This window comes from Leuresthes tenuis, unplaced genomic scaffold, assembly GCF_036924035.1.
Source record: "Leuresthes tenuis unplaced genomic scaffold, fLeuTen1.0.hap1 SCAF_20, whole genome shotgun sequence".
Lineage (NCBI taxonomy): Eukaryota > Metazoa > Chordata > Actinopteri > Atheriniformes > Atherinopsidae > Leuresthes > Leuresthes tenuis.
The window spans coordinates 17,048,655-17,073,468 of NW_027325374.1; the positions used below are offsets into that span (position 1 = coordinate 17,048,655).

Genomic DNA, 24,814 nt, shown 5'->3' on the forward strand with positions numbered 1-24,814 from the left:
CAACTTGCCGCCCTGCTCCGTCCTTTAAAAAAACAAACAAAAAAAAACCATTTTCCCAACCTTTTGTTGTACTCAATGGGACTAACAGGGTTTTTAAATCCTTACCGTGTGGTTCTAAAACTTTTAAATTCATTCATTCATTTAAATTCAAAGCTGGCTCCAAGAGGGGAGAGACCGGGAGAGGAAAACCGTTCCTTGGATACTGCAGCATGTACAATTTCCAGCATGCTATTTATCTTTTTGATTACATTTTTCATGTCCCTCAATGATAACATAATACCTCGAGACCCATACCTGCCGCCATATGAGCTTAGAATTGATTTTTTGATCTTTGAGAGGCCGTGTGGCTGTTAGTAAGATGGAAGATCTGTTTTTACCCTTTTTTTTTTTTTCTAGCCAGGAAATGCTCCAAATGCATGAATAATTTGGTCATTTGTTGTGGAGGCAATTCCAAAGACAAAGAACAGCCTTGATTTGTTGTTTCTTTTGTGCAAAAGAATGTGTAGAGGGACCAGATTTTTCTTTGTGGTTCCAGGCAGCTGGTGAATCAAAAGTGTAATAAGATTAAGGTGCTGATGGGACTTGTCCAGCTCTGTTGAATTAATATTTGGAAGAAGCCAGTCCCCACATATGAAAGGTGTTGAATTGATTAGCTTCTCTAAAATCAAGGCTGTGATTGAGGTTTTTGATCGGCCCTTTCCCACCCTCCTCCCTTCAGACTCAGGGCTGAGGAAAGAGCGTCGGAGAAAAAAGAAGATCACTAACATCATTTCCTTTGATGATGATTTGGACGGAGGGGCTGAGGATGAGGAGGAGGGAGAAGAAGACTCCCAGAAGGGGAGCATGATGAGGAAGAGCTGGACTGCTCCAGCCCAGAGCAGCGTGGAGGAAGGGGTAGACCCTTTGGAGTCGACCTTCTCCGAGTTTCCCGCCCAGAACGGCCTCGCGGAGCCAGGCATCGTCAGCTGGGTGGGGTCCCCCCACCCTTGCCGCACAAGTCCCATAGCTACACCTCCTTTGCCTGACAGTAAGAGTATAGACAATGAGGAAGAGGAGGAAGAGGAAGAGATGTACAAACCCAGAACACAAACCCAGGAGGAGGAGAAGATCCCTGCTGATCAGTAAGTTCAGAAGCATCCGTTGCAGAAATGTCATGAAAAGAAGCTGCTCTGACTTATGAGAGTAGCTGGTACTGGTTTCAGGCAGAGGGAGCTTTTAAAATGAAGTCCTGAGAAGTGCTGCTGCAGTTACAAGGCAAAGCCATGTTTTACTTTCAGACTCATTTTAGAATTAGTTGAGAAATGTCTTGCACGTGATAACAAGGGAACGATTTCCATAATGAAATCGCCTCACGGGTCATTAATGTTGGCTTTATTTTTCTGCTGTCAAGTTGCACTTTTCAGTTTTCAAGTCAAATGAGATTATTCCTCAGAAATTACTAAAATCGTGAAAAGTCATGTCAAAGAATATAAAAATAGAGAAAAGCTGACAAGCTTCAGAGTACATTTAACTAACTGTATTTTTTTTTTAAAGTGTGGGCCAAGTCCACAAACAGTGAAATACATCTTAATGGGATGAGGTGAATAAAGTGAAAGCTTTATCATGTCAACACACGTTTAGATTCTTTCACTTTCTGACGATATCACCACCCCGAAGATGCAATGCAAACGCATATCATGCAATCTGCTTAGAAATCAAGTGTCAGTGTGAAAGAACTAGATCCTGAATATCTGTAAGTGATCTGTGGGGCAGAACTGGGCTGAAATGGTCTGATTTCTCTTGATTAAAGTGACTGAGAGTGACGTTGTCTTGTGCCAGGCTGGTGGTGGGCAGTCTGTCCAGTGTGTCCACATGGAGTCCTGTGCAGGCGATGGCTGACCAGAGCAGCTCAGACATCCTGATCCCCCTGAACCCTGCAGACCCTCAGCCAGGTACTAAAGCAGCCCCACAGACAATGCAACGGCACCCACGCAGGGAGTAGTAAAACCACTTCCTGATATATTCATTCTGTGACACACCACTATTTAACCTCTGGAGCACTTTTGTTCCACACTGCTGCTTTACAGCTCCAGTGAGGGAATCAGGTGGCCGTCAAATGAAATGTAGGTGCTTTCTCTGTCAGCCTTCACTTTCACTTGCATTTTGTTTCAGTGAGCTCCGTGGAGGACAGGGCTGCGTTTCCCGTCCAGGGTGATTCGACAGAATCGGTGGAAAACTGCGAGAGCAGCAGACTACAGCTGACGTTCAAGTAAGCCGTTGTTACGTTCAGGAACTGTGCAATATTTGGGGTGAGGGGGGCACAATGTTCGTCGGTTACAGACTGAACGGGAGAGCCTGCTCAGACGCATGTCGTTCTGCAGCCTTCGCTATGTGTGCAAAGTGGAAGATGGAATAATTCAAAGTTCTCTGCTCTTCCCTTCATTTGCTCCAGTATGGAGTCCAGTCCACCAGCGCAGTCTGCTCCACTCTCCAGCGTGCTGCCAACATCTGGTCTGCCGGAGTCCATGACAGTCGGTGAGTGTGTGTGTGTGTGTGTGTGTGTTTTTCCGTCTGTCTGTCGCTCTTCTCGTTCGGTGTGTTTTTCAAACCTGCTCAGTGGCATGAATCATCCCGCTGAATGCGAGCCAGTATCCAAACAGCTGAATGTTGTTGTTTTTTCACAGGGTTTTAGTCCTTGCAGTGAAACCGTGAATGTGGTGAAATTTCCAAACAAAAACAGCAAGTGTAAGGGTTGTGATGGTCATGAATCACTTTGAGGTCCTGACATGTCTTTGTTTGGAAATTCCACCTTGTCTGTTTCCTGCAGTGAATCATATCAGACTTGATTATTGTTTCCATACTCCATTGTTTTCCTTTGCAGATCTAGTGATCTAACTGCTGTGAGTGAAGTCCTGTGCCAAGAACTTGTTCATTGCTTTTCGATGATATTTCCAGTGTGTCACATGATCCAGCAGGTGGCACTGTTGGTCCAGTGTAGGACACATGGTTGCATCTACTGCCTGTATGTATGGACTCTCTTTTGCTCCTTTTCAAGCATATTTTGCTTGTGAAAATACGAAAGAAAAAATAATTTTCTGTGAATGTCTTCACTTTACATCAGATCTGTAACGTCAGATTTTTGAGCTTGACCCGCCATTGCTCTTGTCCGCCGTGTAGTTTGGAGCTCCAGAGATAATCAGAGCTTAAAACCCGTTTTTTTTTGTCTGTAAGCTGGGGGAAAAGAGCCGGAGAGCCAGGGACGAACGGTGAGTGGAGCTGCTCGTAGGCGCCGTCGTCCAGTCTATTACGCCTCGATAAGAGCAGGTCAAAGGGGCAGAGAGCGAGAGAAACGGAGATCTGAAAATGGCTGCTGTCGTGGCAGAACTGGTACAGGACTCTGTGAGGCTGTTGTCAGATGGGAAAACATGGTAAACAACAAGGTTTTGATTGAGGAAAAAAACCTGCTTGAAACACAGTGACCTCACATTTCGAGGTCTCTGCGCTAAAGAGCAAGAGAAAACATTTTATTCCCAACGCGAAATCCACCTGACGGAGGCAGAGATAGCATCACCCATGCCTGCTTGGTTCAGTAGACCAGCATGCAGCATACCTGAAACACATTTTACATTTTGAGCTGAACGACCTTGATTTTTCTCACTTTTTCCCCCGCTTTCCTATCGCCAGCTCTGTTGCTTTTGCTCCCTACTGCCTGCTCACCTAACCCAAAGCGGTGGTTCTCCGGGGATTTGCGTACAGTTCTTCTGGGAAATGCTGGAAATCACAGAGAAAGAAGAAAAGATAATCTGACTCGAAGGAAAAATACCTGCGGTGCGCTGAAAATGACAGCTTGATAATGCAGTGATTTTGCAGGGATATTTCATTGTAGATTCTCCCCTCATGCAAGTCGAACGCCTTTGTCACTGTTGTTACCTGCAGCATAAACACCATTTCTCGCTAATGCTCGCCACTTTTATCTTCGTAAGGGTAAAGATTAATACAGTCTGCTTCTTCAGAGGAGCACCGGCGGCGCCATTTTACCTAAAATTATTGGCGCCTAAAACTTTCAGACTTCACAGATTAAGTCTGCAGTTTAAGAAAAAGAAAACAGCTGATTGACTGAAGCTGTGACACACGCTTGTTGAAATTATCTGGAAAAGTAAGAGTTGCAATCCGTGTACGTTCTGTGCCTCAGCAGGAAGAGCTTCTGGCAGTGTTTGCCCCTTTCATGCTTTCGAGACTGCAGACAAACCCGCTCGCCCAGCTATCATTTACAGGAAATTGCCTTGACTTCCATTCCCACACCCAGGTTGGATTTTTGAAGTTGCGTGGGGTTAAAATGGCGTGAGAGAAGAAGAAGTGTGCAGCAGGAGCTCTCACTTTAGTGATTTCCTTTTGCATTTGACAGCATGTGAGGCCAAGCAGCCCATTGATTGGAGGGTATGGAGTCTGTGATTCACAAGGCACTGATTACATGACCCAGCTTTCTGCTAATTCTGCTTTCTGCACCTATTATTGGAACTCTTGAGCGCGAGCGTCTGTGTTCTGGTGCGGCACATGCGCACTGTCAGCATCGCACAGACGCAGCCTTTTCTTCTGTGAACGGTGGCTCTTCAACATATGACCACAAAGTTGCATGCACACGTGGTCCCACACACACACATGTCGTCACACTTGAGCTGTAACTCGCTCACGTCTCCCTGCGAGGACGGAGGGGCGTCTGGTTCCACTGAAGTCCCTAATGGCTCGTCTGTGGCACCCGCTGTGAACGCGTGGTCGGACTAAAGGTCACATTTATTTCTGGCCTGCTGGTGTGGAGAATGGAGCGGCGGAGATAATAGACTTCCTCTTTTGTCCTCTCTGCTGCTCTCTTCATCACAGTCCTCCTCCCCCCAAAACGGGCCCTTTTGCTCGGGGCTGGAGGAGACCTACTTGCATCTAGGAGTTGTGTTGTCTGCATCTCTCCATCCAAAAGTGACAGAAGTTTTAAACATAAAAAACTCATTTGAAAGGATAAACTCCTTGTCTCACGGTTGTTATTTTGGGAAGTCCTCCTGGTAGCAGCCCAGCGAGCGGCTTTGAAGCCCTCACGTGAACCTCCGGGCGTACTGTATCCGTGGAGCTGAGTCACAGCGCCGCCACACAACTCGGCCCAAATCTGTCCTTTATATATCAGGATGGAGATTAACATCACCCAGCATCTTTTCCACTGCTTCCACATGGATGCTTCCAAGCCTGAAAAAGATCCTCAGCGTCTGCAGCTGAAGACACATCCATTTAATCTGTCACTTATTGCTCCTGTGAACTGATTGCTTAGTCTATGAAATGCCAGAAATCTGTAAATCTGGAGTTATTTAAAACATTCTTTTGTCTTGTCATGGGTTGCGATGACTTTGGTAATCCCGCTGCATTTTTTTTTTCTTTCCTGGTGCCACATGACATGAAATATCTCCACAGCTGCTGCTTGTATCGCTATGACATGTGGCGCACACGTCCCCCACCTCAGGAAAATAATGTAATAGCTTCGGTGGTCCCCGAACAGTTTGTCGAGCGTCAGGTCAAAAGTTTAATTTGGAATCAAACTGCTGATGTCTTGTTAAGAGAAGTAGAGAACTAAATAAATGCTGTGCATGGACCTCATTGCAAAATCTGAAGTACTCAGCATTTCATCCTTGTCAGTGTGGGAAAGCAAACATATAATAACATATCATGCAAAAAAAAAAGTCTCCATACATACATATTTTATAAACAAACATCAATTCAGTGTATGAGTGGGTTTGTGAGAACTCGGCTTGCCTTATCCCGGCCACTTTTCTGACTCCTATCACTGTCGATGTAACTGGTGTTAGTTCTGGGGTACGTGCAACATAAAGGTGCAGGTTTTCTTATTCTGATGAGAGTTGTAATTATTAATTAAAGTTACAAAACCCCAAAGAGAGGCAGAGAAGGGATTGCTGACTGTTTGAACCCATAATACTTCATTTCATGTGTGCGTATTAATCCAGTTTTGCATCCCAGAAGAGTCGGGGCAGTAAAGTTTTTACCACTTTGTGATGCTGCCATTCCTCCCCCTGACACGTAAAAGGCGTTCTGGCATTTAAGTTATCATGTTATGAAACGATCCAGGTGTTATATCGTCCTGTTCTTCCTGCAAACACCTGCTTGGGTTTGCATTTTGTCTTGCAGAATTCTCCACACATTCGGGGCACACATTTTGAAGGCGGGCGGCATTTGTTGCTCTCAAATCTCAGTAATCCTTTATTTTTTCATTGATCATGGAAGTGTGAATGAGCTAAGACACTGATATGACCCCAAAACCATCACAGGCGCATTGCGCAAGCGTCTATTTCTTGAAACCTAGTCTGAGCAAAAAAAATGGAATATCTTGGGCTCATATCGTCTGCAGTGAATAGCAGTCAATGCGTTATAGGTTTCTGCATCTCACTCTGTGTTACTGTGTGTCCTCTGCCCCCTTCAGTGGAGCTGCGCCAGGCCATCGTAGCCATGATGAACAGGAAGGATGAGCTGGAGGAACAAAACACGTACGGTCCTACAAACGCACCCACACTAACTTAGGCTGGAAATTGACAATTTGAAAATCAGTTTAATTACATTCCTGTTAGAATGAGAAAAGAATAAAGTGTTAATGCACCTATACAGTTAATCAGAATTATTGTGACTCATTTATGTGACTCTGCCAAGCAGTATTTAGATCTTGATGATTTGCACTTAGGGGTATTAAAACAGATACAGTCACAGATTTGTGTTGATTAAGTGTTTTATATCAGAGCTAAATGTGATTCAGCTTCTCAGTCAGGGCTCCTATTAAAGTGGCATTTATCTAATCTGTTGTTTATCAAAATAACATCACCAGAATGCCAACACTCAGTCGAGGAATCTGTCTAAAGGATAGGAGTTTTACACTTGAATACGATGTGATGGAAACCGGTGTTGCTTTATTAACTCTCGTGCACATGATCCATAGGTCTCTTCGCAGTCTTTTGGATGGAGAGATGGAGCACTCGGCAGGCCTGAGGCAGGAAACCGATTTGCTGAAGAAGAAGCTGGCTGAGCTGGAGGAGAGACATGCAGCCAAAGTCCAGGCGTTGGCCAGGTACGATACAGCTGGGATCTACTTTCCATCCATATATAATGCAATTCTGCTTGTAAATTTGAAGACTGAAGCTGCATTTGCCATGATTTTTGTTTTTTTAATTAAAAACTGACCTGATCTGTTGGATCTCAGTGCCGAGTAGAGGCGGAACAAAGTAGATCCTCAATAAAGCCTCGATAAAGTTCAGATTCGACATTCTTGCTCTGCTTTGATAAAAGGGGATTTTGACAACTGTATGCACTGCAGAGGGATTACAAAGTTTTAGCACCCCGTGGGGGATCAAAATGTCTGTCACTGTGAATGTTTAGGTGAGTGCAAGATGACCTGATTTCATAAAGGTGGGAAGTTTAAAAAAAAAACCGACACGTTTTCTGAATATTTTAAGCAGCCCAAAGCAAGGTTTTGGGGAACATGCATGTTCAATACTCAGTCGCACCCCTTCTGGCGAGGATCACAGCTTGTGAAAACCTTTTGTAGTCTGTTCTAAATTCTTCACTTCCTGATTGGTTGCCCGTCTGCTGTGATGAAGAGGGAGTGGAGCCAGAAGGTGACCCTTTTAGTGTACTGGTCCGTCTTTGTTCCAACCCTCAGCCATGGTCACGAGATCCGGGTAGTGACTGAAAGGATGTGGTCGCGGGTTTTGGGCCACTTACTTCTAGGAGGAGGCCCCGGGCAGACCCAGAACTCACTGGAGGGATTATATATCCCTTCTGGCCTGGGAAAGCCTTGGAATCCTCACACGAGGGGCTGGAGGGGGAAGTATGTCTGGGTTTCCCTCCTGGATCTGTTGCCTCTGTGACCTAACCTCTGAGTTCAGTTGAAGATAATGGATGGACTTCTAGATCTGGACTTTTTTTTGTCTATTCTTCATCTTTTTTCATCTTAGGAGTTTTTACAGATGGTCTGATGTTTGCTCTCTGAATTTGGTGATATTTATCTGAATTCTATTCTTCCTAATTGTTGACTTATTTATCTGTAGCATCAGCATTCTTTTACACCTTCAGCAACTCCACGGCACAAATGTGAAATGTCTCATTTCTGAGCTTGCTGGCTTCTGCACCTCATTGTTGTTTTGTCTTGGTTCAGTTTGAATCCATCTCATCTGATTTAAGTAAATCTTGATCCAGTAGGTGACAAAAAACACTGAACAAATAACGTCCATCTTCTTATCCATCACACAATGCCATAAGGGAGGAATATGATTGGTTCCAAAATTCTTTCTGCTGATTGAAAATGAGCTCGAACATGCAGCCAGAACCACAAAAAAACCATCTTCGGCAACAGAAGAGCAAGGAGCCTTGCAACAGATGGTGTGTCCCCCACAGAGCCCCATGTTCAGAATCACAGAGTTAGGCTGGGATTACATGGCTGCCTTGAAGGCATATGGTGATCACACAAATACTGCATTGATTTAGGTTTTCTCTCTTCACAGCATTAACCACGGCTGAGGCTGGTGAAAGATGAAAAAGACAAAGTTACTTTTCTTCTGAAACTTTCTGATCCCAGCACCGTATTGAACGGTTCTGCCTGAATAGACATTGCCATATTATTGATGACTGACTTATTCACGCTCATCAGTCCTGGAAATTTGTTCATTAATGAATAGATATGAGGTGTTTTTTCTTTTTTTCTTTTCCAATCTACAGAACTGCCCAAAAATGGCCAATTCCTGCCAAAAAGACCAACAAGTTAGCAACCTAATGCCAAAACCAAGGCTTTAAAACAGTAGTTCACAAACCAGCGGGTGATGACCTTTTTCCTTTTTTGTCTATAGTGGGATGTAAATCCACATATGACAACATATAATGATTCTTACATTAGTCTTTTGGGAAATTTGAGGGCTGTTTCATGTCAATCTCTGAGTAAGGGCCTTACATTTTAACGTTATATTTGGATGGGTGGGTGGGTGGGGGTCTTGCTGTATATCAGAGTTTCGCGTGTGAGTAAGTCGGTAAGTGAGCATCGGCTCATTTTAGCCCGCTCCCGTCTGCCGGTGCCTGCGTCAGCCGGAATCTATCTATGGAGGCTCGCTCATCCTCTGCCACCCCCATACACAATCAGGCTCAAGACACACACTCGCCTTGTATATGCATGCCACTTCCTTGGATTTAGCTGCTGCTCCACTATAAAAGTACAATCGCAAGGAGAAGCTCTAAAATAAGCAGATGACTGGTGGCATCTTGCTCTAACTACAGGACCATCTGGTGCTGGAGATAAACATTAAACTCGAGCCTTGCTGCTGGCAGCAAAAGGGATTCCTGTCAGAGCCGGAGCACATGTGTCTTGATGAACTCTACAGCTGATAAGTTCTTTGACTAGTTGTCAGTTAACGAATAAACCAGCGGTCCACCCAGGTGCTGGTAACTGGCATCCGCTTCACCAGTACTGAAAAAAGAAACCACAAAGAATTGGGACATGGCTGCCAGTAGCCTCTTTCACTGAATGATGCTGACAGCTTTCAGCTCTCATTCAGTGGCTTGCTGCTCCTTCAGGAGTATTTATAGCCGCTATTGATTGAGACAGCTTTGGCTAAGAAGGCAAAGCAGCACTTGAGATTTAGAATAGAAAATGCGTGTTTGGTTGTGCAAAAGTGCACATGGTCACTAGAATCCACATTTTTAAGAAAACCACTATTAAGCCATTATTTTGAAGATCCAACAGCTGCTGCACTGTCCTCTCCAAATGACAATCAGCCTTGGCGTTCTCTACACACTTAACGTGAGTCACTGATCAATCCTAGATGGTTGCTTGACTTCCCGTAGGAGGCTGCTATGTGAACACAGACTTGCTGGGGTTTTCTGTTTAGGCTGCTGAGGGAATGACTGATCACCCATCCAAAGGGCTCAGGGATTGACTGAGGACTCAGGGCACACGGCCAGTATGCTGTCAAAGCTGAGGTGACGCAGTCCACTTTCAGGGAAACTGCAGGTGGTTAATTACTGAGATAAAACCAAGTATTTATGGTGTGTGCAAGGAAATGAAAAGCAACAAGCATGAATGAGGAGAAAGTTTCCTGTGCCGTTCGACACGTATCCTCCAATTCTTCAACCCATGGGTGGATTAAACTGGATGTGCAGATTTGACACACATGATGCACATGATATTAGCACAAATAAAGCTGAGTTTTCTGCCTGAGCAAAGCTGCTGCTGTCTTTAGGTGGTGTAGCAGTAATTACTGTGATTATATGTAAAACAGTGGCACAGCTTCAGTAGGTATGAGGCCTGTTCAGAAGCTACACGGCAGCTTTAATAACAGACAAGATGGATGTTCTAGCATTTACCCAAGACTGAAGACTTCTCTTTAAATTTGTAAATCCAAGCGGCAAATAAATGGAGGTATGTTTAGGCCCAGCAGCAAATAAAACACAGTTCTTTTGACCAGACATTCTGTCTTACTGGTGCAAAAAAAGATGTCTTTGTTAACCTAGAGCTGTTGCTCTGTGGTAGACCGCATGCACCAAACAGAGGTGGATCAGCACATCTAAGTCTTTTTTTTGAAAGATTATGACTTGGGACTTAATGATCGCGTGAGAACTGAGAACCGCTTTAATTACAGACTTTAGAAGTCGGTATGTGCAGGTGCTGAAAATGTTCTTGCTGAGGTGACTGCTTCAACTTCACACGCAAAAATGGAGGATATTACAGAAAAATTTCAATGCCATTGATTCATGCTTTGAATTCTGTGATGATCGTTTATTGGTGGGCCCAGTTTACACGGGGAAGAAGAGGGCTCAGTGGATCATATTCATAGTTCAACATCTGGAATGAGGTTGTCACAGAACGAGCATTTTAAACTGGATGCTGATACCAAAGAAAAAATCTTGATGATCAGTACCATTTTCAATACCATGGAGAGAAAAATAAAACAATTTGGAGGCACGGAACGTTCTGATAAACAACTCAAGATTAACTTTCTCCCTTTTTTCACCTGCAGCACCATTGGTCACAACTGAAAGTAGGAGCAGCGCTTGATGCTGTTGTTTCCAAAATGTTTTTCAAAGGCCACTATGTTTTAACCAACAGGTATTTTAACTCTTTTGTATTCTCAATAAGACCTCAGAAAATGGTCAAATTCTCAAAAATGAAAAGGGAATAATATGTCACCTTCGAATAACTCGGAAGGACCCTGTTTAGCATTGCATCATTTGCACAAGGCTGCATATCCATACAGGCTGCTGAAAACATCCGTCCACACTGCTTTTCATTTAGTTACAGTACTGTGACTGCTAATGGTAACGGTCATTCAGTCAGAGAAATGAGGTCGCTTTAAAAATAAATGTCCAAACCCTCCTCAGACTGTCTAACCCCCAAAAAATCATTCCTTCGTGGGTAGTGGGTGAAACACACACAAACTCGCTCAGCCATTTCATGTTCCCCTTTTTAGACATCGGTTGGCAGAGCGGACAGAAGGCCTCTCGCAGCAGGATGACGGCCAGTTGAGTGGGCTCGAGCCAGGAAGTGGTCTCTCGTCACGGGGAGAGGGGGCGTTAGGACAGGCGGACACATAGGCACCCACACACACACTCACACAGGCACTCGCACACACAAAAGAAACGGGAGCAGATGCCTTTTTCTTAACTGGCAAAGCTGCCTTTCTCCAGGCAGTCTGGCATGGCTGCTCTAAAAGTAGCAGAGAAGAGTGGCTGTGAAGTTTTGTTCATTTGTTAGGGGCGTTTAGGCTCACTTTTCTTCCTTTGAGAAGTCTGTTATGTCACTTGGCCTAAGGGGGGGCCCATCTAGCTTCAAGTTTTAACAATGCCGGCCTGCACCCAATAATGTTGCTGTGCATGCATGCATGCGTGCGTGAAGAGATTTGTTTTTCTTTCAGAGAGGTCGAGCAGTAAATTGCACTCATGAACATCACCCAGTCACTGAGCAGTCTGTCCCCAAAGGCATCTTTGCACCTCTCATTTACAGCCACAAAAAAAGCAGACCTTACCTGAAGAACAGCCAATTTATCTCTGTTTACTGCAGGTTAAGACGACTTCAGAGCACAGGGATAGTTAAGGGAAGTGGTGGAAGGCTCCAAAGGGAGAAAAAAATGATAATAACTCCGGGGCCTCAATTCAACTTCAGTAATTACTCTGTGTAGCTTTAGCTTCAGCTTTTCACTTTCACTTTTTTTTTTGCATTCCATATTTATATATATATATATATATATATATTTTTTTTTTACCCTTTTCCTAATAGTCACAGTATTTGCTTTATACAAAAAAATTCTCATACTTTCCATTCGTCACCAACTCTCCGTTTCAAACAAAACATTTGCAGTTTTCTTTATCTCTCAAACACACAGTTTCGTGTTCTTTCACCATCCCCTTCATTTGCACACAAAACAGTAGCAGCTTCTTTATATCTGTTTCTAAGGCGCGGAGCTTTTCTTTGTCTCGCTGTTTCTTTCACGCACGCGTGCATCTTTCATGAATCGTGTGCACACTATTCGTCTTTCTCACTTGTCTCCTATTTGAAGATGAGATGACTTGAAGAATTTTATCAGCCCGAATGGTTTGAAAGGGCTTATCCCCTGAGCTATCCTTTACACCAACAGTATTCCTAAGTCATACTGGCCCAGTTTCCATCGCGGTTTTGGATTTGCGTTTAGAAGATGAGCATAATAAAAGGTGAATGGAAACTGTAAAAACAAATAAGGAAAAAAAAGCAACTTCCACTAAGTTTTTTTAATAATTTTTTTTAAAAAGAGCATATTTGCAGGTATAATTGAGTGTTTTTTTTTTTTTGGCCTGTTTTGAACAAGAAGCATTTGGAAATTAGTATCTGACCCGATAAAAGCTACTTTCACACATGCACCAGAATCCTGACGCATTCCTGAAGCGGAGATTTTCCACAGCCTAATTTCTGCATCATGTCCTCCCTCCTGCGCACTCATTCCCCCGCACCACCTCCCATCGCATTTCCATCTGGAGGGTGGGGGGGTGCATCTCCGACAGAAAGCCTCTCATTGTGATCTGCTTGTGAGAACTGCAGAAAAAGACTGGACCAAGTCGTCCTGACTTTGTCCTGAAAATTCCTGCCGTTTGGGTGTGAAAACTTACGGTTGTTTTTCCAGATACTGATACAAAACCCCAGGTATTCCCTGAGCTGAAAATAATTCCGGAAGTAGAGCACTGTCCATGTTATTCCAGTGGATGTCCTCTGCAGTTGTTGTTATTTATTTATTTTTTACTTCCTCAAGGTTAGTTTCTAGTTAGAAAACAACTATCTGTACTTCTTGTAGTGATTTACAATCACTAGCAACTAAGCCTACACCACCACCCTCTGATGACACTACTAGCTTATTCACTTCAAACAAGCTAATAGAAATGTGTCTTATTCACACTATTGTTTGCTGCTTTTCAAAAGACGCTTCAGATTTGCTTTGCTAGTGAAAGAGAATGCGACTGCTGTTGCCCTTAATGACAAAGCAGTATGTGGCTAGTTCCAGACACTATCAGGACGATGAAGGCTGCAGTTCTATGTCCCCAAAACAGAGAAGACGCAGAGTTTTAGACCAGTTTGGATGCATCGTATTTGCGACGATCTAGCAATTAAAGGGATCGTGTGGGATTTAGTTGCATCTTATAATCACGGTTGCAGATTGTTCTCATTCAACACGTTTGAGAAAACATGATGACTCAGTGTGTTTAGTGTTTCTATCCATTTTTGACCTTTGAGTCTGAATAATGCTGGACCACGGAACTGATTCTGTATGATGGACTCGTTCATGAACCGAAGATTTGAATCTCAAACTCTGTATCATTTTGTAGTTATCACCAAGCGCCGATTCAGTGCCACATTTTGATTTCCGACAACGCGTCAGGGAGAGTTGGCATTACATTTTCACTTCAACTCATTCAGAGCAATGCAGTGGTTTTGCTGGCAACATTTTGATTTGTTTTCAGAGCTATCCACCTCGGCCTCCCTTTCTGCTCGCTTTCCGATACACTCCCACATAGACACAACTGTACTGCGACCTTTACCCCGTGCACACAAGCATCCTTCTGAGTTTTCATCTTGCCAGTCTCGTCATTATAGCTACACTTGAAAGACGCAGTGGTGTTATCTCCCCGTGAACATTTAAACATAGATTGTCTGCTGACATCGCTTTGAAATTCTCAGACCACAGGCTGTGAAAATACAGGTGCATGAAATCCATAGTGCTTTGCACAGACTAGCACGGCAGGCTTTCTGGTGCAGTGTGGAGTGACTGCCAATCAGAAGGTCGGTGGTTCCATCTCTGGCTTTTCCAATCCACATTTTAAAGTGTCATTGGGGTATATGCTGAACCCCCACATTAATCACATGGGCTGGAAAATCCTTCTACTGTACCGTCTAAGAAGTGCTGCATGTGTTTGCGTGTGTGAATGGGTGAATATGGCTTGTAAGCTTGTAGCTTAAAAGTACTTTGAATGGTCAGCAAGACCAGAAAAGCACTATAGAAATGCTGTCAATTTACCATTGAAGTGAACCTCATAAACTCAATAATCTGAACACAAACAGCCATGAAGATCTATCAAAACAGGAAAGATTAGTTTCAATCTAATTATCCTCTGTTTAAAAAGAAAAGATTTGTCTTCACTCTTGTTTTTTTTTCACTACAAACAGTTATTTTCACATAATCATACATCAAGTCAATGCTGAAATCTAGAAGTTTGGGCTAAAGGTTTTTGCATCTGAAATGTACATTTGTTGCTGCAGAGACACTGAAGAACCAAAAAGGTTCAGCTGGGTTTTGGCACTGGTAGAAATTGAAATGGTCCCAACCCTAAATGCTGCTCAGACATCAAGGATTTCAGTCTTAGTGAACGACTACTGAAATGTTTGGATGAAACCTTTGGCTGGTAGCTTAAAATTGGGCCATGAAGGCCAGTCCATAACGTACAACTCAACAGGGACTGGTGCAGAATAAAAGAAGAGTTTCACAAAGGAAATCTCTTTTACCACATAGGGAATGGAAAAATAGAAACGTCATGACAGGGATGAGTGGAAAGGGGACAAACTGATTATTTGCTGATATGGAAGCATGGGGTAGAGAGCTCTCCAGTCAGTTTTGTGCAGGTTTATTGGACATTTGTGGGAAAAGATGAGAAATACTGTGCTTTGATTTTGCATGCCGCAGCCTGAACTGCTGTATGACCTGAGGGAACCTGCCCAATGCAGAACGCAGAGGATGTATCACTCCTCGAGGTTTGGTTCTGAAAATTGGATTTGAAAATGTGCTATGCTGTCGGAGAGCTGCTGCCTCAACCTGCAGGACAACTAATTCAGCCTATCCCACAGATGGCTGCTGACTTACCAGATGCCTGTGTGCACTTCCCTCTGAAGGGTTTATATTGTTAGGGTTATATTTCTGTATAAAACGATACCATGTTAAGAATATTATCCTGTTTTTACTGTACTGATACTGATTTTGATACCAGTGACTGTTTAATATGTGCAAAGATCTTTCCAGGTAAAGTCACACGCATATCAGATCAAATTTTCATCCACTGCAAATTGTCTAATTTATTCAAGGCTGATTAAACCGCAATTGGAATGGCTCCAAAAACTCGAGCCATTAATTACAATCTAGGCTGATGTGCTTGATTACCAATAATTCCCTTATCAGAGGAGCGCGTGACTGAGAATGACACAGTATACCAAGCAAGGGAAAATTTGTTTTAGTTTGACCAAAAAATTGAGCCACTAAAGCTGGACTAACAAGCCCAGGTAATGTGGTTGGGGATCAAATAACATGTACGCTCAGCCAGACTTGATCTATTTTTAATTATTTTTTTTATCATATGGCTATATGTACCAGAAATAGTGAATGATTGAAAATCAGCCCATTATGAATGTGCCAGCTCACCGGTCGCTTAAAACATTTTCAGACTGTCGCTCTGCTCTAATAAAATTCAGCTTATATAACTGTATCATCTGACAAAATCAGCATTCAAGTAACTTAAAGGCAACACCCGTGCTGTGAATTCAGCTATACTTACATACACCATGATCTCCCCCAGAAAAAATGAGAAGCAGCAGCAATGCCTCAAACATTTTCTCACACTGCCTCAAACATACCTTTGAGCTGGAATCACAGCTTGACATGCTGAAGGCAATATATGTATATATATATATATATTTTTTTTTGGAAAACATTTGGTTTGTTCTTCCAGCCGAGGCTGTGCTTTCTGTCTTAAATAATGGAAAAAGCAAGCACATTACATCAGCTGAAAAGCACTTCAGTTGTATCAAAGTGATCAATAATTCAATAAAATGTGTTCATTATCAGGCTTTTGCAACCTGAAAAAACGAAGCTCTCAAGCGCAGGCACATTATGTACTGTTTGCTTAGAGAATCATGCAGCCAATTTACTCTGCTGTGGATTCACAGAAGATTTATTCAAGAAAAAGCAGAGGAGTTCTTAAGTAATTGAACTATCTCCAGGCAGCACTCTGAACTTTGTCGGGCCATTAATACGTGTCAAAATTGGAAGCGCGCTGTGGTATGGGAGTAGTCTCAAAATCCTGAGAGATGAAACGGGTTGAAAAAGATGGATCCTGGGAGGTTATACAAAGTCTTTACCCAGTGTTCCATACCTGCTGAAGAGGAACATTTGCGGATCAATGTAAACTTCTGGAGAATTGATTCGATCATGTTGTAATGCTACAAATATACCAAAAGAAAAAAATAAATCATTTGAGTAATCGTAAACACTGTGCGTTAGGTAATTGTATATCGTATGAGAGCACATGACTGACTTTCCGACAGTTGGCAATTTGACTTTATAGCATTAACAGCACAGACCAGCAAACTGGCAAAACTGCTTTTCTAGAGGTGTTTTCACTTAAATATTCACACTGAAAGATTAGTTAATCTGATATATTTTCTTAGCACTACCTGGTTGCCGCTGACCCCTTCACTTCTTTGGAAGCAGTAAGGGTGGACTTTGAATTTCGGGTTCGGCTTGTATTACTCCAGTTTTACTACATGCTAAGCATCAGATGTGTGTTTCACATGACCTTAAGCAGAGTATGAAAACCGAGAACCAAAACAGTGAGCAAAAAAATCTCCTTGAAAATTAGGATAAGAGCAGAGTTTAAAGGTTTAAAAACTTTCTGTTCTTAACGCATGCATAGTTGTGTGTGTATCCCTGTGTGGTACACACAAAACTATATTTCCTGGAGTATTATCAAAGAAAAGAAAAAGAAACAATTTAACCTGAGCTACAGCTGTCAAGGTCAGTTGACTTTCATTTTGCCTGTCATCTACCTGCAGGTATGATGTACACAAAACACTCATTGTTTGTAAAATGAGACGGTTTTGAATACCTGCGTATCTCCCTAAGCCTTCACACAAATGCACACGCAGCACACACGTATTAGCTATAATTCAATCAGGCTGAGAAAGCGCCTGGGCTGCAGGTGGTTGTGATAACGGTGTGGACGGCTCCGCTGAGAGCTTGTCATGTGGATTCAGGAGGTCTCCTGCCAGGCGCCTCTTTTGTTGCTTGTGAAAGGGGTTTGATAAGCAGGGCACCAAAAAAAAAATCAACCATGGAGAGTGAGGGGTTGGGTGGGAGCGTGGGGGAGCGACAGCAGAGCAAGACAAAGACTGTTAAATTTAACTGCCAAGGGCATAAAACCACACTGCAACTGTGATTGATTTCCTTCACAAAGTCGATGATGTTCAACTGGTTTTGCCTTTGTAAAGAGACCGCCTCTGTCTCTCGCTCTGGTTCTTTATCAGTGTCTTTGTGTCCGCGTCCTCATCCACTGTCCAGTGCACACATTTACATTTACACTTACAAGTGCTCTCCAAATGTATCTGAGAGATATTGAACATCATTTTTTTTTTTTGAGGTTCAAATGCACCTGCTGTTTGTCATGAAAGAAACTTTAAAACAGACTTTCGTCGCATAGATTTTTCTTTATTCTGTGCCCACACAAAGCTCCTTTCAGTCTGTGGGTTTTTAAAAAAACAAACATGTTTGTTCATTTATATATTAATTTCTTTTTATTTTTTATGATATTGTTTTCAACAAAGGAAGATGGAATAAAAAGAACGATACATTATAGAAAGCCTAACGTGTTAAAACGCACATTCAGCTCAGCAAAATAATAGAAAACCTATTTCTTTCACTCACATGTATCAAAGCCGAGCGAGATGGTAAGGAAATTGAAAATTTCCCAGTGGGAACCCCCCAAAGGGATTAATAAAGTCATCTATCTATCTATCTAAGATAGCAGAAACATGGCTAATTGACATTTCGGTTACGCCTTTAGTGTTGGTTCAGGTCCAGCAGATTATGCTTCATTATCATCCTGCATCCACCAGACTCTGTGGACGTCGAACATGAAATCTTTTCCTGACACAATTTTTCAGGACATTAGGCAACCTTTCTGTGACGTACATCAATGAGGTGTATGGTAGGGATACAGAGGGGAGACCGGAGCCAAGCTAAGCTCACTTCCCAAGATGATGGGAATTTTATGCAGGACTGTTGACCAGCAGTTTAGAGATTACTGGACAGGATCATAGATCAAACAAAGACAGGGAAGTGACTTCACCTATGCTTATGTCATGTACCTTTGTCATTCTAGGGTGACATACGAGTGGCAAAACATCCCGTATGGCTTCTGCTGCTCGTCAAGGGATTGGGAGAATAATGAGTTAATATCATATAAATTGAAGGCTGGTCTCAACAGGGATGCTTGCTGAAGAACTCTGGGATCATTTAGATCAACATCTGGGCAGAAATAGAATTCCTGATCGTTACATGGAGCTCATTTCTGTTTTGGGAAAAAGAGTAAAGCCTGGAGTGAAGCCGCTGGCTCAGCTTTGCAGAGGAACGCTCCAGAGGCATTTAAAGAATGCTTTTCAGCTATTCCAGATTCCCCCCTCCATAAGCATCCTGGACCGAGCCCCACCACCTGTTTGCTTCCTGCTTGGACTCACATGTAGAAGTTATCGATGTTTTTCCACATTGTTTTGAATATTCCAGGCTCTCAGTTCGTCCACACAGCTGCTGTTGATGATCTCAGCATTAGATTTCAGTGTGATCACCAAGTCACACTTCTGTGAATATATATATTTATATCAGTCTGACCATCTGGATTAGGTTCCAAATGTTTTTTTATTTTCATCACTCCTCAAGTCACAAGACCCCCCCCCCCCCCAAGAGTCTCCAGTTGTTACGCAGAAAATGTGCCCTTTGCAAATTGTCTTTATTGTAACCAAGTGGTTTTATTTGTAGTTTAATTTAGTCTGCAGTGAATTAAAAGGATAAGAAACTGACAGAGGGGAAAAAAAGGCTTGGAAAAAATGCATTGTATCTAAAGCTGCCAGTGATTTTAAGCTGGGTGTGTCTATTTGTGCAGGGAGAATGAGGTCCTGAAGGTCCAGTTGAAGAAGTATGTGGGTGCGGTGCAGATGCTGAAGAGAGAGGGAAGCCAGGGCAATGACGGTAAGACACGGTCTCAATCTGAAAATCCTATCTGAACTTTTTCTCCACCCTCCAGATCGGTTCTGATTTGTTTCTCAGGGGATCCGATGAGTAACTTCACTTTTTAGTGTGAGGATGTGTCAAACAGACGCAGCCTATTTATTTCCTTTCTCTCTCTGCTTTGACACATCCTTTATTTCAGTGGTTTTTTTTAGAAGATTTGACGACTTTGACTTTGGTTTCCCTTTGCCAGAGGATGTAAGCGGTGCTCTGTGTACAAACGTGCAAGATAAGCCCCCGCTGTTTTAAAGGGAAAATAAAATGAACACGGCAGATTACAGAGGGCCACATAATAGTTAATTTCATTTTGGGGGATAGAGGGGAGAGCGATTATGGTTGACGCTTGAAGGGTTTATGTGTTTGTGAGGTTTTTGTGTGTTTTTGCGAGACGGAGAGGTAATGAGATTTGTAGACCTTTGTCATATTAATGCGTTTATAATGATTATTTTTGAGTCTGTAAATTCTTCCAATAATGCAAAACTGCTAGCGTCTGACAATTATTTTCAAAGACACATTTTAGCAAAAAACATCAAAGAATTTCTGTTTTTTGATAATAACACAGCAGTTTCCACGCAACAGTGATGGAGCCGACAGACAGTCGGAGTAAATGTAAGATTTGGGTGTCGATTGAAAGGACACGATGGACTGGAGTAACAGCCCTGAGGCTAAAATCTTAAAATGTGTGCAACACTTTGCTTGTGGTCTTCTATTGGCCTATTTTGGCAATTGCTGTTGGCTTTGCTGTGGTTTGCTGAAGGGGCAGCATCAATGCCAGAGATACCACAAGGATCAGTGAATACATTAGGTTCTTATAGAGCACTATTCGAGGAAATGTATTTATTTATGTATTTTTTTGTGCTAATACTACAGATAACTGTAGTGGATTGAGCTTCTCTTGTAGGAGCTTTTCCAGCATGACGGGGACCTTCTATGACATAACTCTACAGTAACTGATTAATCACAATATTGCATCACTGGAATCTCCCGTTACAAAAACCTTCTGTGAAGTCTCTAAAATGTCAAAGAAAGCAGGGGAGGGAATGAACAGTGAGTGAGGGTAAGGGTTTGATGAGCCTAAATCCAATGGAGGACTTACAACATAAACTGGACTCATCTAACAACTGTTGGCTGTTAATATCTTCTCCAATCTGCTGTGTGGATGCAAGCACAAAGTCTGCAAAGGAGTGTTATGGAGTGTCTCTCGAGATTTCGTAACCCTCAGAGATCCCCAAAAACAGTTTGGTACCAAAGCACTCATTTACAAAGCTGGTAACATCACTGGCCAGAACCTGGAGACATGTGACTCACCAAACAAGCCTCTCTCCATCACAGACGATTCATCCCACTCTCACCGTGACCTGCTACAAAGACAGAGGAGCTCCCTTTCAAACAGTGATATATGCTTGAGGAAATCTGTCATACCTTTCTCTATTACACTAGACAACCAAGCACTGTAGATTTAACCTCCATGACACACACATAGGTTTTGGAAGTTTCCACTGAGCGGTGAATTTGACTGAGAACAGCTGAAACCATGTGCTCCCATTGGGCAGCCGCTTGGCAATTACAACGTAATTCATTCCCTGCCTTATCCTTTCATTTCAATCTAAATTTTCCATTATGTGTAAAGAGTAATTTTACTATTTACTTTCATACAACTATATCTAATTTTGCAACAGGAGGAGTCGCCCCCTCCTGGCTGTCAGATACAGTGCAGGTTTAGGTTGGCTACAGGCAGGCCGATTTATACTTCTGCGTCCAGCCCTTAGGCCGATCCCGCCATAAGGAACATACCATTCCCCCAGTTTACACTGTGGCTTGACGTGTGCCTTCTTTCCACATTCTCTGACACTTTCTACTTTTATGGTGTTTCAGATATTGTAACGGAAGCATTTGCTCCTCAGTGTCAACACGTTCCAATCCCACCAGAGTGCACTCGCAGATTGCCATCGCTGTTGACAACAGGAAATGCCCAAAGACAGCAAATTCCCTCATTTTAGAGCCTGCAATGTGACATATGAACTTTACTGCCACCTAGTGTTGTAGTTGTGTAACTGACATCGGGACACAACGTAGAAGAATAAATGGCGGCAGGCAGTTAAGCGGTCTCACGTAGAAGTATAAATCGGCCTCAGGTTGTACTCCAGCTGAACTATGTGTGACACGTGCGTATGTACTGTATTTATTAAACATAAACTAAGTAGTGGTATTTAAGCATTACCTACTATATACACAAATTTAGATTTTCATAATCATCAAAACTATTATTTATATGTTCTTTACTAGCACTTGTACTCCTCAGGGGTGTATATGTTAATATAAATGTATATCATATTTCACATATTAGACGTATTGTCATGCTTGTAACAAAAATAAATAAAATCAATTATTCAGAAAAGTTCAAAGAATTAGATGATATCAGGAGTGTTGTCAGGTCCAATTATCAAGCGAGCACACCCTGTGCAAGTTGGACCCTCAGCAGCACCATGTTTAAAATATCACAACGGCTTCACATTTCATCTCTCTGGCTTCTGGCAATTACTGTGTTCAGACTGTCAAACAGGGGCTGCTTGGCCCCCTGACACGGGAGAGCACGGCAGGGAGGAGCGACGAGGAAAGGAAGTAACTGGAGAGGGAAATGGTGATTCCCTCACAAATGAGAACGTACATGTGTTATCAGGAAAATTGCTGTCTCCGAGCTCAATTCCACAGACGCTCTTTGACAAATCAGTTTTTAAGTTTGTCATCTGGCTCTTCTCTTGAGTTTGGTGTTTACTCCAGTTTGTTTTTCTTGTGCGTTTTGTTTCACCGCAGTCATTATCCTACTTGCATGTGTAGACTTTTCATTCTCTCGTCATTTGTACCTTTTCTGTCACTTTTTCACCCCTCCTTCTCGCCCCTCTTGTCTTTCCCTCTCTTTCCAGCCGTGCTCCCCTCGTCCCGACAGGCATAGTAATTCCCTCTTCTTGGCGGCGTCTAAATGATTTCATCCTCCCTTGCCCCTGTCTTCCTCTGCTAATGATGTGCCTCGTTCCATCATACTTTGATGTTGACTCCCACTGTATGTGTGTGTGTGTGTGTGTGTGTGTTGGGAGTGGAGACGGAAGAGTAATGTGTGAGTTGTTTCGGGTGAGCAAAAATCAAATGGGGGGTTGATTTGATACACAAGCACCCCTTTTTCATGTGCTGTCAGCATACTTTCCCCACGATCTGCGCGCTCCCCTCCTGTCTAATGATAGTGCTGCAGATGTGATCTCTCGAATGCTCCTCAGGCACTGTCAGAACTACTGACATCCCACAAAAGATGGGTTTCTTTCCCCACTGTTTTTGAGCAGTGATAATTATTGTTTCCATGTATGAAAACGTCTATCCCTGTTCATGTAGGGGATGCCCCCCTCTCTACTTACACTTGCATAAGAGGCAGCAGTGCGGGTTGTTTTTATGAGTGTGCACTGCAAATCATATGCACATGCATTTCACACATGTGCATACGCTGTTTAAGTGGAAAACAGGATGTACATGTACTTAACATGTCACATTAGCATAGCTTGTTTGTTTCCTTTTAGAGTTTGCACGTGCACAAGTGTTTTAATAAGGACTTGACACACGTGCGCGTTGCTGTACATTTGTATGTGTGCCATTATGGGAAGCAATTAGCTGAACCCCTGAAGACTTTTAAAGTAACAGTGACATTCATGTTTACTGTAAATCAGCCTGAAATAGAGAGATATCTCCTGGGGATACTGATAATGATTTGCATGTTATAATACCATATACACAGGCCCACTTTTACACAGTTGCTGAAGATCTTGAGCATCTTTGAAGGTTTGTGTAGACTTAAAGAATCTGTACAGGTTTTTCTAGCATAAATCCACAAAAAACTTAGAATACGGACTTGACTTGCACAGAGGATACAGGGGGAAATCTCTTGCAATAGTGTTCACATAAGCTGTCCCCAGTGCACTCAGCTTTTGACAATGAAAGCTAGTTTGTGCTTTGGTTTTAAGGTCTTTTTTTCATGTGAGACACGCAAATCTTAATTCTTTTACTCTGAGCTGTAGATTTGCACAAGGTTTCATCATCTAGACTATGCCTCTTTGACTGGCTTGGATCTGATACAGAACCAACCTCTGGAAAGGTACCTGAACCCGACCTGCAAGACTTTCTTTTCAAAGACGGAAAGACTTCATAGGAGAAGCAAAGGGAGATGTGTTGGATTAACCTGCTTGTGTCTTCACCCCCTTTGGCATTTTTCCTTTTCTGTCGCCTTACAACGTAGAATTGAGCGGGGGTTTTCTTTCTAAGTTTAGCTCATCTTGCCCAGATGTTTTTGCTCATTCAAAAACGTTACCATTCTCAAGCTCAATGGGCTGGACAGCAGTTCTTATAGCATCTTTAAGACATACCACATAATCTGATTTAGACTCTGATCTGGGTTTTGACAACGAATTTGAATATATCTCTTTGAACCACTCTTGCGTTGGTTTGGCAGGTTTCTTTCTATCCAACTCTCAGGTCTCTTGAAGACTGAAATAGGTTTTCCTCAAGAATGTGACTGCTTTCAGCACAATCCATCATTCCTCCAATGCTGACCAATTTCCCAGGCCTTTCCATATGTAAACACCCCTACAGCACAATGCTGCTACCACCATGCTTCACTGTGGAGAGAAGGGCTATAGATATAGATACACTAATCTCACGATACGATACGATACACGGCATTCAGCCAATGATTCTATACGATTTAATACACATCATTTTCTAAAAGATTTTAAAGGGACAGTGTGATTTGACATGAATCGTCACTGATTGGACTGGTGGTCCGTTCTTTGAACCGGAAGGACAACACAGCCAGACAAATGGAAACAAACAAATGGGTCTTCAGCGTATGTGTGAATATTACATCATCAACCTGCTTGTTTTACTTGCTAGATACCATATACACAAATCCAAATTCTCTAATCACAAACCGTCTTTTGTAATTTTTGTGAAGGAGGTCAACAATACATTACAACAACCCTACATTCTATAAGCAGAAAAGCCATCAAAACCGCTGAGCTATGCACTTTATATAACATTTTTATGAACTAATTTATCACTGTTTTGTATAATGTGACCCCCACGTCATTATTTTGTATTATGTTAATGTTCGATGTTTTCACTAATTGTAACGTCTGACTTTTCAACAAAGTTTGCTAAAAAAAAAAACGATACTCACGGCTGAAAAGTCGGGAATATTTCGC

General features: G+C 42.6%; 1 protein-coding gene across 1 annotated transcript in view; it reads left to right on the forward strand.

Moving 5' to 3' along the window:
* Nucleotides 1-24,814, forward strand: part of snx29 (sorting nexin 29) — a 131,312-nt gene that overhangs the window by 6,799 nt on the left and 99,699 nt on the right. The window contains exons 9-15 of the mRNA XM_072372887.1: nucleotides 719-1,121; nucleotides 1,819-1,931; nucleotides 2,152-2,248; nucleotides 2,432-2,514; nucleotides 6,455-6,518; nucleotides 6,962-7,090; nucleotides 19,447-19,532. Of these exons, the coding sequence (XP_072228988.1) occupies nucleotides 719-1,121; nucleotides 1,819-1,931; nucleotides 2,152-2,248; nucleotides 2,432-2,514; nucleotides 6,455-6,518; nucleotides 6,962-7,090; nucleotides 19,447-19,532 (975 nt within the window). The remainder of the gene's footprint in view (nucleotides 1-718; nucleotides 1,122-1,818; nucleotides 1,932-2,151; nucleotides 2,249-2,431; nucleotides 2,515-6,454; nucleotides 6,519-6,961; nucleotides 7,091-19,446; nucleotides 19,533-24,814) is intronic.